The 15,509-nt window shown below is 42.9% G+C and overlaps 1 protein-coding gene across 6 annotated transcripts in view; it reads left to right on the top strand.

The window, feature by feature from the left end:
- Positions 1-15,509, top strand: part of kansl1a (KAT8 regulatory NSL complex subunit 1a) — a 61,338-nt gene that overhangs the window by 36,641 nt on the left and 9,188 nt on the right. For all 6 annotated transcript variants that reach the window (XM_046369263.1, XM_046369264.1, XM_046369265.1 and 3 more), the window contains 3 exons: positions 4,238-4,379; positions 7,230-7,387; positions 7,632-7,767. In XM_046369263.1, the coding sequence (XP_046225219.1) occupies positions 4,238-4,379; positions 7,230-7,387; positions 7,632-7,767 (436 nt within the window). The remainder of the gene's footprint in view (positions 1-4,237; positions 4,380-7,229; positions 7,388-7,631; positions 7,768-15,509) is intronic.

Raw genomic sequence — 15,509 nt, 5'->3', positions numbered from 1 at the left:
TCAGTGATCAGATTTTCCTGCGCTTTTCGATGAAACGCACGTTCTGTTATAGTCACAGCCGTGATTTAACCAGTTTTAGAAACGTCTGAGTGTTTTCTATCCACACATACTAATCATATGCATATACTATATTCCTGGCATGAGTAGCAGGGCGCTGAAATGTTGTGCGATTTTTAACAGGATGTTCGAAAAAGTAGAGGGTAGGATCAACAGGTTAAATTGAGTTTGTGGTGAATGCAGTAACGCTCCCTATACTTGCAATGCATTTTTATGCAGAAGGTGGGTAACACGCGTAAACTGCGTTCACACTACACCACTAGCCCCCCAAAATCCATGCCTTGCGGCCAAAGTGGCCGTTGTGCCCTCGGGCCTACAATAATTATAATTCACTTCTGCCTGTCAAATTCGCACTACTCTTTCCTTTCTCTGCGCTCCGGAGCACCTCTCACTGGCACACATCCCAGTTCTTATTCGCTAATGCCCGTGATCGGGTCCTTCTCACAGCCCTCGGCTCAAAGTTGAGGTGAAGACCGACGCAATCAGGGATGCAACGGCTTAGTCCTTCTTATTGGATCTTAGGAAAGAAAGTACCAGCGGCCACTGCTGTTCCCCATTGCATCGGCTGCTGCTATAATGTCGCTGCCACTCCCAAAAATTATAGAACATGAAGAAATATTTTTGCAGAGGCGTTCTTTGAAGTTGTAAAAACTGTCCACATTTACTTTTCCTCACACAAAAAGATGAGTAACAAGCAACAAAACCACTGTCAAATGTTATTTGTCCCTTGCGCAAAATACAGGTGTAGTAGACCTTACATTAAAATGTGTATTTACATACGTAATAACTATTTAAAGACTGAAAGTGAATAATAGCAGGGCTAAATACAGGGGGTACCGGTGCAGAGTCAATATGCGGGGTCACCGGAATCGCGGTAATATGTACATATAGGTAGCGTTATTAAAGTGACTATGCATAGATAAGAGAGTAGCAGCAGCGTTCCAGAGAGGGGGGAGGGGGCAATGCAAATAGTCTGGGTAGCCATTTGATTAGCTGTTCAGGGGTCTTATGGCTTGGTGGTAGAAGCTATTTAGGAGCCTCTTGGACCTAGACTTGGCGCTCCGGTCCGCTTGCCATGCGGTAGCAGAGAGAACAGTCTACGACTAGGATGGCTGGAGTCTTTGACAATTTTTATGGCCTTCCTCTGACACAGTCTGGCATAGAGGTCCTGGATGGCAGGAAGCTTGGCACCTGTGATGTACTGGGGCCGTTCGTACTACCCGCTGTAGTGCCTTGGTCGAGCAGTTGCCATACCAGGCAGTGATGCCACCCGTTAGGATGCTCAAGGGTGCAGCTGTAGAACCTTTTGAGGATCTGAGGACACATGCCAAATCTTTTCAGTCTCCTGAGGGGAAATCGATTTTGTCGTGCCCTCTTCACGACTGTCTTGGTGCGCTTGGACCATGTTAGTTTGTTGGTGATTTGGAACGTGAAGCTCTGTAGCAGCAGCATTATGTCCAAAAAAAAGTTAGGAACAACGCAAAAAAACAAACAAAATAGCATGGTTGGTTAAGAGCCGTTAAGACAGCAGCCCTCCCCTCCAGCGCCATCGTAAAAAAATGTACTATTCTAATAGTATAATAGTTTACCAGCTTGTTATGTGCGAGGAAAAAAATATTCAGAAATTACATTGCCACGAGCAGCGAAAAGATATTGCGATGGGTGAAATGTTTCAGTCACAGTTCGTCACATGAGCTCGGGGTTTGCTTCACACTTTTACGTGGTCCAAAACAGTGCGAAATTGAGTCTTGTGCTTCAACGCCCTAAGTAGTTGTGGAAATTGACCCAATATGTACTTTCAGCATCTTCATCATATCACAGTCTACCTTTTTAAAGGCCAGGTAGAAGATAGTGGATGTATAGTGCATTCGGGAAGTATTCAGACCCCTTAATTTTTTTTGTGATTTTGTTACTTTAGCCTTATTCTAAAATGTATTCGTTTATCAATCTACACCCAACTACCCCATTACTACAAAGCGAAAATGGGGTTTTAGAAATGATTGCGAATGAATTACAGATTAAAAACATCTTGTTTACATAAGTACTCAGACTTTATGCAATGCGACTCGAAATTGAGCTCAGGTGCATCATGTTTCCGTTGATCATCATTGAGATGTTTCTACAACTTGATAAGTCCACCTGTGGTAAATTAAATTGATTGTAGATGATTTGGAAATGCACACACCTGTCTATATAAGGTCCCACAGTTGACTGTGCATGTCAAAGCAAAAACCAAGTCATGAGGCCAAAGGAATTGTCCATAGAGCTCCGAGACAGAATTGTGTTGAGGCACAGATCTGGGGATGGGTACCAAATCATTTCTGCAACATTAAAGGTCCCCAAGAACACAGTGGCCTCCATCATTCTTAAATGGAAGTTGTTTGGAACCACCAAGACTCTTCCTAGAGCTGGCCGCCCTGCTAAACTGAGCAATCGGGGGAGAAGGGCCTCGTTCAGGGAGGTGACCAAGAACCTGATGGTCACACTGACAGAGCTCCGGAGTTCCTCTGTGGAGATGGGAGAATCTTCCAGACGGACAGCCATCTCTCCAGCACTCTTACCAATCAGGCCTTTATGGTAGAGTGGCCAGACGGAAGCCACTCCTCAGTAAAAGGCTCATGACATCCCGCTTGGAGTTTGCCAAAAGGAACCTAAAGGATTCAGACCATGAGAAACCAGTTTCTCTGGTCTGATGAAACCAAGATTGAACTCTTTGGCCTGAATGTGAAGCGTCACGTCTGGAGGATACCTAGCACCATGGTACGGTAAAGTGTGGCGGCGGCAACAGCATGCTGTGGGGATGTTTTTTAGGGACTGGGAGACTGGTCAGGATCGAGGGAAAGATGAGTACTGAGATCCTTGATGAAAACCTGAAAAACAACAAATTTAATTCATTTTAGAATAAGGCCGTAACAATGTGGAAACAGTGAAGGGGTTTGAATGCTTTCTGAATGCTCTGTACAATTTATGCTCCCTGCCTATAAAAGCCACAAACATTTACATTTTAGTCATTTAGCAGGCACTCTTATCTAGAGCGTCTTATGGGGGCGGCAGGTTACCTACTAGTGGTTAGAGCGCTGGGCCAGTAACCGAAAGGTTGCTGGATCGAATCCCTTAGCAGACGAGGTAAAAGTCCATCGATCTGCCCCTGAACAATGCAAGTTAACCTACTGTTCCCTGGTAGGACGTCATTGTAAATAAGAATTTGTTCTTAACTGACATGCCTAGTTGAAAATATTTATTTAAAAAAATTCAAATAGGAGCAATTAGGCTTAAGTGCCTTGCTCAAGGGCACATCAACAGATTTTTCACCTCGGAGAATCGAACCAGTGTCCTTGCAGTTACTGACCCAACACTCTTAACCACTAGGCTACCTGCCGAAGATTGCTCGAAATGGCCCAAACATATGATTGTAGTTTTGACTCGCACGGTGTGCCTACTGTAGTTCAAACATGGTGTAAGCTGGTACGCACCAAGTTGTACTTTACGTTTTAGTATGGAAAACGGCTGAGGATTTTTCTACAATCACAACATATTGACACAATTAGTCTTTATAGAATAAAAATCTGATTTAATCAATTACATGTGGAAATACTTATTTGAGTAAACATCAAACCAGCAGCAGATGAAACAGTGAATTCTCGCTCTCTTTCTGGTTTTAGCTTGCGGCCACGATTGGCTAGCTGTAGGATATTTACCGGCCCATGCCAGTGACAGACTTGGTTATGTTATCGAGATATGGTAGTACAGAAATAAAATCTTTCACGTATTTTGTTAGCGAGAAGGAAACGACCACAAATGAATTCAGAAACGGGATAAGAGGATAGCTAGCTATACAAACTAACTTTTGCTGATGCCTCTTCAACAAGAAGCAACCGTGACAACACGTCCCTCAGTATTGATACTTTGCCACAGAAGTTGAATGTTTGCTATTTGACGTAAATGGTCGTTAATATTGTGTGATTTTGTCAATTATCCAATGTTGAAAAATTCGATATTGGCATAATGTTTCGGCAATAGTATGTGGCTTTTGCATTCATTTGTGTAGGCATTCAAGAAGAAATGATTCCAATTACACAGCAATGAAATTATTTTATCCATGTAAAAGTTCAGACCACAGACAAGTTGGTTAGATGAACACTTGTTCACCCCTGTGTGTCTGTGTGACTTTCCGATTTAGATGGAAGCGGGCGGAGAGTCGCTACACCATCGAGCGGGCCTCCATCATCAGCCACTGGAACTGGCTCCAGGCCCACATCTCAGACCTGGAGTACCGTATCCGCCAGCAGACAGACGTCTACCGACAGATCCGTGCCAACAAGGTACAGCACCGCCTCAATATTGGGCTAATTGTGCACGGTTTAATAATATAAGAGTAATATGGACATTTCATCCAAAGCGACTTGCAGAGGTGACAGCCTTGTCACTGACATGTATTCAAGTATATGTGGCCCATGCAGTAGTCAAACCCACAACCCTGGTGTTGCTTCAACCATGCTCTAACCCATTTAGCCATTTGAATTTGAGGTCGACCGATTGATTAGGGCCGATTTCAAGTTTATTTTTATACGTTTTTATTTAACTAGGCAAGTCCGTTAAGAACACATTCTTATTTTCAATGACGGCCTAGGAACGGTGGGTTAACTGCCTCGTTCAGGGGCAGAATGACAGATTTTCACAGTGTAGGCTCGGGGGATCCAATCTTGCAACCTTACAGTTAACTAGTCCAATGCAATAATGACCTGCCTCTCTCTCGTTGCACTCCACAAGGAGACTGCCTGTTATGTGAATGCAGTAAGCCAATGTAAGTTGCTAGCTAGCATTAAACTTACCTTGTAAAAAAACAATCGATCATAATCACTAGTTAACTACACATGGTTGATATTACTAGATATTATCTAGTGTGTCCTGCGTTGCATATAATCTGACTGTGCATACAAGTATAAGTATCTGACTGAGCGGTGGTAGGCAGAAGCAGGCGCGTAAACATTCATTCAAACAGCACTTTCGTGCATTTTGCCAGCAGCTCTTCGTTGTGCGTCAAGCATTGCGCTGTTTATGACTTCAAGCCGATCAACTCCCGAGATGAGGCTGGTGTAACCGAAGTGAAATGGCTAGCTAGTTGGGGAGCGCTAATAGCGTTTCAAACGTCACTCGCTCTGAGCCTTCTAGTAGTTGTTCCCCTTTCTCTGCATGGGTAACGCTGCTTCGGGGGTGGCTGTTGTCGTTGTTACTGGTTCGAGCCCGGGAAGGAGTGAGGAGAGGGACGGAAGCTATACTGTTACACTGGCAATACTAAAGTGCCTATAAGAACATCTAATAGTCAAAGGTTAACTTCTTGTGTCGAGCAATCCCGTATCCGGGAGCGTAATCATAGCCTCAAGCTCATTACCATAACGCAATGTTAACTATTCATGAAAATCGCAAATGAAATGAAAGAAATATATTCACTCACAAGCTTAGTCTTTTGTTAACAACACTGTCATCTCAGATTTTCAAAATATGCTTTTCAACCATAGCTACACAAGCATTTGTAAGAGTATTGATAGCTAGCATAGCATTAAGCCTAGCATTCAGCAGGCAACATTTTCACAAAAACAAGAAAAGCATTCAAATAAAATAATTTACCTTTGAAGAACTTCGGATGTTTTCAATGAGGAGACTCTCAGATAGCAAATGTTCAGTTTTTCCAAAAAGATGATTTTTTGTAGGAGAAATCACTCCGTTTTGTTCATTATGTTTGGCTAAGAAAAAAAACAGAAAATTCAGTCATTACAACGCCGAACATTTTTCCAAATTAACTACATAATATCGACAAAAACATGGCAAACATTTAGAATCAATCCTCAAGGTGTTTTTCACATATCTATTCGATGATAAATCATTTGTGGCAGTTTGGTTTCTCCTCTGAACCAAATGGAAAAATACACACAGCTGGAGATTACGCAATAATTTTGACGGATGACACCAAGCGAGCACCTGGTAAATGTAGTCTCTTATGGTGAATCTTCCAATGATATGCCTACAAATACGTCACAATGCTGCAGACACCTTGGGGAAACGACAGAAAGTGTAAGCTCATTCCTGGCGCATTCACAGCCATATAAAGAGACATTGGAACACAGCGCCTTCAAAATCTGGGGCATTTCCTGTTTGAAATTTCATCTTGGTTTCGCCTGTAGCATCAGTTCTGTGGCACTCACAGATAATATCTTTGCAGTTTTGGAAACGTCAAGAGTGTTTTCTTTCCAAAGCTGTCAATTATATGCATAGTCGAGCATCTTTTCGTGACAAAATATATTGTTTAAATCGGGAACGTTTTTTAATCCAAAAATTAAGAGCGCCCCCTATATGGAAGAAATTAATGAAATACAAATAGTATATAGGGGAATAGTCCTATAATTCCTATAATAACTACAACCTAAAACCTCTTACCTGGGAATATTGAAGACTCATGTTAAAAGGAACCACCAGCTTTCATATGTTCTGAGCAAGGAATTGAAATGTTATCCTATCTTACATAGCACATATTGCACTTTTTTACTTCTCCAACACTTTGTTTTTGCATTATTTAAACCAAATTGAACATGTTTCATTATTTACTTGAGTATAAATTGATTTTATTGATGTATTATATTACGTTAAAATAAGTGTTCATTCAGTGTTGTTGTAATTGTCATTATTACAAATAAATAAATAAAAAATTGATTAATCGGTATCGGCCTTTTCGGTCCTCAAATAATCTGTATCGGCGTTGAAAAATCATAATCGGTCCACCTCTAATTTGAATGACCATTTCTGTCCAGACCTGCAGCACGTACATGTGAAAGTGGCCTGTAAAGAGATGAGCATGAGCAATACCACAGTAGTGCCACTATTCACTATTGTGGTAGTACTAGTACACACATGACCTATATAAACGTCCTGTATACGTTAGTCCTTCTTTCTTTTTTTAAAGATGCGGCCTTAATTGTCTGGGACAGTCAAGTGTAGCTCTTATCACACAAAATATATCCCATTGCAAGTCACATGATACAAATATAGCAGGTAAATTACAACATCACACACGCACCTTGTGTAGGATGTGGGTTTGTCTCTCACTGTAGTTGGTAGCCTATACAGTATTATTCCATGTCTGTGGCTGATGTACGGTATTTCACTCCACCCCCCAGGGCTCAGTGGAATTGGGAGGTGTGGCGCCCAGTGCATTGGTGGTGAGCGGGGCAGGAGTTAAGACTGAGCCTACTCCCCAGGACTGTCAGGTCACCATCACAGAGTCTGGACCCTGGAGAGGCCAGAATGGCAGGCCGGTCAATGGGGTCCTCAACAGGTACACACACACACACACACACACACACACACACACACACACACACACACACACACACACACACACACACACACACACACACACACACACACACACACACACACACACACACACACACAGAATACTTTAATCTAACTTAGATTCTTCAAGTGCATCTATTTGGAGGAAGAACCTATGAAAATAAGGCACTAACTTGCTCTTTTCTTGTGTGTAATAAAAATGATTGGTTGTCTCTCCTCTCCAGGGTGTCAGAGAGTAACACCAAACACCAACCCAGCCCCAATGACAGCAACTGTGTGGCCGCCCGCACGCGCCCCTTACTCAACTGCAGACGACGGAGACTTGTACAGCCTAACACAGTACCTAACCTCAATGGCAAGGTATGTTTCTGCTTGTGTACTTGTAGATGCATGTAGATCCATAGTATGCTTTCCTCCTGCCCAGCACTAAAACAATAACTTTTTCCAGTGTTGAGTGTTTTGTTATTTATCCTCTTCTGCTCGTGGATTTCATAGGACTGTATTGTTATTGATTATATTGTGTGTTTGAGTGGGCTATAAACCTAGGATAATAAGTTCTGAAGGACTAATTGTTATATCAAAACCAATTTGTTCTCATATTTTTCCCTGACATGAAGCTATGCAAATGTCATGTCAATAGTATCACTCCCCGTAGTCCATATTGTTTAAAAAAAGTGACCAAGGGAACAAGCCGTGATCTACCTACAGTGCATTCGGAAAGTATTCAAACACCTTGACCCCCCCCCACACACACACACACACATTTTGTAACTGCTGTATTCTAAAACGGATTAAATTGTTTTTTCCCCCTCGTAAATCTACACACACTACCCCATAATGACAAAGCAAAAACCATTGTATAGAAATTTGTGCAGATGTACTGCAAATAAAAAATCGCATTTCCGTAAGCATTCAGACCCTTTACTTAGTACTTTGTTGAAGCACATTTTGCAGCAATTACAGTGTCGAGTCTTCTTGGGTATGACACTACAGGCATGGCACACTTGTATTTGGGAGTTAGTCCCATTCTTCTCTGTCAATCCTCTTGAGGTTTAATTGGGAGCGTTGCTGCACAGCTATTTTCAGGTCTCTCCAGAGATGTTCGATCGGGTTCAAGTCCGGGCTCTGACTGGGCCACGCAAGGACATTCAGAGACTTGTCCCAAAGCCATTCCTGCGCAGTCTTGCTTCGGGCCATTGTCCTGTTGGAAGGTGAACCCTCGTCTGAGAACCTGCTCCATAGTGTTCAGGACTTCATCAATGATCTCTCCGTACTTTTCTCCGTTCATCTTTCCCTCATTCCTGACTAGTCTCCCAGTCCTTGCCGCTGAAAAACATCCCCACAGCATGATGCCGCCGCCACCATGCTTGGCCGTGGGGATGGTATTGGCCAGGTGATGAGCACTGCCTGGTTTTCTCCAGACGTGACACTTGGCATTCAGGCCAAATAGTTCGATCTTGGTTTCATCAGACCAGATAACCTTGTTTCTCAAGGTCTTGAGAGTTCTTTAGGTGCCTTTTGGCATATTCCAAACGGGCTGTCATGTGCCTTTTACTGAGTGGCTTCCGTCTGGCCTCAATAAAAGCCGGATTGGTGGAGTGCTGCAGAGATGGTTGTCCTTCTGGAAGGTTTTCCCATCTCCATAGAGGAATTCTGGAGCTTTGTAAGTGACAATTGGATTCTTGGTCACCTCCCTGACCAAGGCCCTTCTCCCCCGATTGCTCAGTTTGGCCTCTCGGCCAGCTTCAGGAAGAGTTTTGGTGGTTCCAAACAGCTTCCATTTAAGAATGGAGGCCACTGTATTCTTGGGGACCTTCAATGCTGCAGAAATGTTTTGGTACCCTTCCCCAGGTCTGTGCCTCGACACAATCCTGTCTCAATGCTATATGGACAATTTCTTTGACCTCATGACTTGGTTTTTGCTCTGAAGTGCATTAAGGGGTGTTGTGTGTAGAATGGGGGGGTAAATTGAATCAATTTTAGAATAATGCTGTGACCTAATAAAATATTGGGGTCCGAATACTTTCCGAATGGAGAGGTGTTTGCCTTTCCGTAACATGTCCAATCAATTGAATTTACCACAGGTGTACTCTGAAGTTGTAGAAGCACCTCAATGGAAACGGGATGCACCTCAATTTCAAGTCTCATAGCAAAGGGTCGGAATACTTATGTACATTTCTGATTTAAATGCTTTATAAATAGGGTATTGTGTGTAGATTGAGGGACATGTTTTATTTAATCCACTTTAGAATACGCCTGTAAGGTAACAAAATGTGGGAAAGGTGAAGGGGTCTGAATACTTTCCGAATGCACTGTACTTATAGTGCCTTCAGAAAGTATTCATACGCCTTGACTTGTTCCACATTTTGTTACAGCCTGGATTCAATATTTTATTTTAAATATTTTTAATCTCCCCCTTCTACACACAATACCCCATAATGACAAAGTGAAAGCGTGTTTTTAGAAATGTTTGCAAATGTATTGAAAATTAATCTCATTTACATAAGTATTCACACCTGAGTCAATAAGTTGTGGAAGCACCAACCGTCTTTACTGCACTTTACCAATCTGTACTTTATGGGAGAGTGGCCAGACTCTTGAGAAAAAGGCACGTGATAGCATGCTTAGAGTTTGCAAGAGGGCACTTGAAAGACTCCGAGCACAATTCAAGAACATTCAGTGGTGTGTTTGTTGGGTTTAGCACAAGAAAGTACTTTCATTGTACATGCACTTTTTTTAGCCCCTTTTTTTCTCTTCCCGATTTCGTGGTATCCGATTGGTAGTAAGTCTTGTCTCGTCGCTACAAATCCCGTACAGTCTCTAGAGATGCGAAGGTCGAGAGCCATGCGTCCTCTGAAACACAACACAGCCAAGCCGCACTGCTTCTTGACACGATGCCCGCTTAACCCGGAATCCAGCCACACAGATGTCGGAGGAAACACTGTACACCTGGTGACCGTGTCAGCGTGCATGCGCCCGGGCCGCCACAGGAGTCACTAGAGCGCGATGGGACAAGGACGTCCCTGCCGGCCAAACCCTCTCTAACCCGGATGACGCTGGGCCAATTGTGCGCCACCCCATGGGTCCGGCCGGCTGCGACAGAGACTGGACTCGAACCTGGATCTCTAGTGACACAGCTAGCAACTGCGATGCAGTCCTTAGACCACTGCACCACTCGGGAGGCAATGTACATTACATTAACACTTGAAATTGTGTTTTCCAGCCTGGAAAAGGCTTTGGAAAATGATAGAATCTTAAGTCATGGAAAGTAACTTCATTTCTGTTAATGTAATTTGAGGCAGTTTTTTTATTTGATCGATCAAATAAAAATCAGCATTTCAGCCAGGCTCAGAATTACACTTCAGGGCGTCTGTATTTGCGCTCATCACCTGCATGTGTGCGAGACTAGTGGGTCGTATCTCTTGGAAAGAGAGACTACAGACATTGCAGCAGCGGGTAGGCCTAGCCTATAAAATATAATAGAGAAAATACTTATGTACCCAAGTCAAAACACATCTTGTACCCTCTAGTTCACTGTTGAACTATTATTACTACGTATTAATGTTTTTATGTCATGTCCCAAAAGATTTTCCACCGACTCTCTCGAATAAGGCCATACAAGTTTGATGTACTTACTTGAGCGATTAAAAAAATAAATCATAATTTAATAATTATTTTTGACTAACGAACGATTCACTTCGCCATTGTATTATTTGGTATTCGGTTCAATCACGGTGAATCGAATCAAAAACATGATGTGATTCGCGAACAGTAATTTTAAGAGAACTTATTTGTAGCCTTTTGGATTATGTGGCTTCAAAATTCAAAAGGCATTTGCACATCTGAGCTCTCTTTTGCAGGTGCATGGTAACAGTTGGAGAAGATAAGAAAAAAATAAGGAACCCGCCCAATGCTCTTGATAGTATCAATGATCTTTAATAAGATTTACGTGTCGGCCTCAGGGGCATTCGTCAGAGCTTTTGAGTTTTTTTTATTAGCACCCTTGTGTAGACCGAGCCCCACCCACATCCGTTCAATGCATCGAATGGAGTCTTCACGAAAAACAAAGTGCTACCAAATATAACAATACATCATTGGGTACAGCGCAAGAAAAACATCAGTGTAATCTGAAATAGGGGCATAATTCATGTTCACATTTACAACATAACATACATAGGCATTTCATCATGAAGACCTTTAGGAAATAATGTCTGGAGGGTGAAAATCCCATAACTTGTTATTTTGCTCAGAGTATTATTTATATCACCGCCCCCGTCTGATATCTTTACTTCCACTATGCCACAAAATCTAAAGGTAGAAATGTCATGTTTTAAGTCATTAACATGTACTGCTACTGGATAATCCATGTTTCTCCTAATTGAACTTTTATGTTCACTGATTCTATGTTTGAGAGAACGAGAGGTTTTACTTACATAGCACAGCCCACATGGGCATTTAATAATATAGATAACATGGAGGTGGAGCACGTAATAATGTTATTTATTTGGAACCATTTTCCTGTATGTGGGTGGCAGAAATATTCACACTTCATCGTGTTGTTGCACTGTGAGCAACCTCTGCATTTATAGCTACCATTTGGAAGAAGGAGTAAAAAAGCCTGGCTGGATAAACTCACCAGATTCAACTCATTGATGGCTTGACTGTGACTAGCGGGAAAATACAGTTGAGCCAGGAGCCAACCCAGTACTGACTGATACCATACACTCCATATATCTCTGTGCCCCTGCTTTGCCTGTTACGAAACAGTGGTGTGGGCGTATACTGGTCAAAAGACAAGACAAGTCATTTTTGTCCGCTGCGTTGTCACTATTCCTGATATTGTTGTTGTTAGCTAGCCTCGATTGTTATCAGCAAAGCAAGCTAGCTATCTGCTGCTACCTATATCAGTCAATACGACTTACTAGATTTCATCTTGACATCCAGCTTTTTGCTACAAACCACAGGATTTGAAATAAAATGGAATGGCGAGATAGTTGTGTGGAGGATATTCTTTGACTTGCTTTCTTGTTGGCTAACGAAGTTAGCTGTGATAGCTAGCATGCTAGCTAACAGCTTCTAAACAGCCAACATGCGGACTCTTATAAGCTACATTTGAAATAATGACAGGTTATTTCTACTCGTGACTTTTTAACATGACATTTAGGCTCATTTGCTTCAACCCTGACAATGTGCTTCTGAGCTAGTCTAGTTTACCCGCCACCCACAGAAAAAGGAGAAAAGGTGAGGGAGCTTCAGCTAAGAATTGTAAATAAATGTGGATTTCTACATAGCACAGCCCACATGGGCATTTAATAAACATAGATAACATGGGTGTTGGAGCACGTAATAATGTAATTTATTTGGAACCGTTTTCCTGTATGTGGGTGGCAGAAATATTCACACTTCATCGTGTTGTTGCACTGTGAACAACCTCTGCATTTATAGCTACCATTTGGAAGAGGGCGTAAAAGAGCCTGGCTGATTTTTATTTTGTGGCTGGCAGTTGGCATGGACCAATTTATTGTGTAAATTGCGACCTCCTTTATACAATAAGTGGTGGATTCTTACATTCAGCATGCAAAGCTGGGTCTAATGATAAAACATGCCAGTTTCTTGACAGCATCTCCCACTTTTCAAAAGTTCAAAGTATATGAAGTTGTGAACATTAGTGTTCTTTAGTCCCGAGTGGGTCTTTTTTTTTGTAGCAGTTCATCTCGTGTTTTCCCTAATGCCAAATTAAGAGCTTCATTCACACATTGTGGAGAATTTCTAGATAGTCCTCTGTGGAGTGGCATGTAAGGCGCAGTCTGATAAACTGGCCTTTTAATAATAATAATAATAATAATATGCCATTTAGCAGACGCTTTTATCCAACTTTTTAATGGCTCAGGGTGGAAGCTTTCCCCCTGTAATATAGTATTTCTGTCTTTTCAATATAGTGTTGTAAACGGGGTTTAATTTGATTTTTCAATCCATACATTGAGGTAATGAACACGTTGAGTGTCACATTCAATAGTGAATTTGTGATGGGGGTTAATTTGTGATGGGACTTCCGGCGCCGACTGAGATGGCCGCCTCGCTTCGCGTTCCTAGGAAACTATGCAGTTTTTTGTTTTTTTTTACGTGTTATTTCTTACATTAGTACCCCAGGATGTCATAAGGTGAATGCACCAATTTGTAAGTCGCTCTGGATAAGAGCGTCTGCTAAATGACTTAAATGTAAATGTAATTACATACAGTCGAGAAGAACTACTGAATATAAGATCAGCGTCAACTCACCATCAGTACGACCAAGAATATGTTTTCTGCGACGCGGATCCTGTGTTCTGCCTTACAAACAGGACAATGGAATGGATCGCATGCAGCGACCCAAGGAAACGACTCCGAAAAAGAGGGAAACGCGGCGGTGTTCTGGTCAGACTCCGGAGACGGGCACATCGCGCACCACTTCCCAGCATTCTTCTTGCCAATGTCCAGTCTCTCGACAACAAGGTTGATGAAATCCGAGCAAGGGTATCATTCCAGAGGGACATCAGAGACTGCAACGTTCTCTGCTTTACGGAAACATGGCTTACTGGGAAGACGCTATCCAGGGCTGTGCAGCCAACGGGTTTCTCCACGCATCGTGCCGACAGAAACATACATCTCTCTGGTAAGAAGAGTGGCGGGGGCGTATGCCTCATGACTAACGGGACATGGTGTGATGAAGGAAACATACAGGAACTCAAATCCTTCTGTTCACCTGATTTAGAATTCCTCACAATCAAATGTAGACCGCATTATCTTCCAAGAGAATTCTCCTCGATTATAATCACAGCCGTATATATCCCCCCCCAAGCAGACACATCGATGGCTCTGAACGAACTTTATTTAACTCTTTGCAAACTGGAAACCATTTATCCGGAGGCTGCATTCATTGTAGCTGGGGATTTTAACAAAGCTAATCTGAAAACAAGAATCCCTAAATTTTATCAGCATATCGATTGCGCAACCAGGGGTGGTAAAATCTTGGATCATTGTTACTCTAACTTCCGCGACGCATATAAGGCCCTGCCCCGCCCCCCTTTTGGAAAAGCTGACCACGACTCCATTTTGCTGATCCCTGCCTACAGGCAGAAATTAAAACAAGAGGCTCCCACGCTGAGGTCTGTCCAACGCTGGTCAGACCAAGCTGACTCTACACTCCAAGACTGCTTCCATCACGTGGACTGGGACATGTTTCGTATTGCGTCAGATGGAAATATTGACGAATACGCTGATTCGGTGTGCGAGTTCATTAGAACGTGCGTCGAAGATGTCGTTCCCATAGCAACAATAAAAACATTCCCTAACCAGAAACCATGGATTGATGGCAGCATTCGCATGAAACTGAAAGCGCGAACCACAGCTTTTAATCAGGGCAAGGTGTCTGGTAACATGTCCGAATATAAACAATGCAGCTATTCCCTCCGCAAGGCTATTAAACAAGCTAAGCGTCAGTACAGAGACAAAGTGGAATCTCAATTCAATAGCTCAGACACAAGAGGCATGTGGCAGGGTCTACAGTCAATCACGGACTACAAGAAGGAACCCAGCCCAGTCACGGACCAGGATTTCTTGCTCCCAGGCAGACTAAATAACTTTTTTGCCCGCTTTGAGGACAATACAGTGCCCCTGACACGGCCTGCAACAAAAACATGCTGTCTCTCCTTCACTGCAGCCGAGGTGAGTAAGACATTTAAACGTGTTAACCCTCGCAAGGCTGCAGGCCCAGACGGCATCCCCAGCCGCGCCCTCAGAGCATGCGCAGACCAGCTGGCCGGTGTGTTTACGGACATATTCAATCAATCCCTATACCAGTCTGCTGTTCCCACATGCTTCAAGAGGGCCACCATTGTTCCTGTTCCCAAGAAAGCTAAGGTAACTGAGCTAAACGACTACCGCCCCGTAGCACTCACTTCCGTCATCATGAAGTGCTTTGAGAGACTAGTCAAGGACCATATCACCTCCACCCTACCTGACACCCTAGACCCACTCCAATGTGCTTACCGCCCAAATAGGTCCACAGACGATGCAATCTCAACCACACTGCACACTGCCCTAACCCACCTGGACAAAAGGAA

The sequence above is a fragment of the Oncorhynchus gorbuscha genome, linkage group LG11 (genome assembly GCF_021184085.1).
Source record: "Oncorhynchus gorbuscha isolate QuinsamMale2020 ecotype Even-year linkage group LG11, OgorEven_v1.0, whole genome shotgun sequence".
In the NCBI taxonomy this organism is placed as follows: Eukaryota; Metazoa; Chordata; class Actinopteri; order Salmoniformes; family Salmonidae; genus Oncorhynchus; species Oncorhynchus gorbuscha.
The sequence above is the reverse complement of the archived record's forward strand: the minus strand, read 5'-3'. Positions and strand labels throughout refer to the sequence as shown.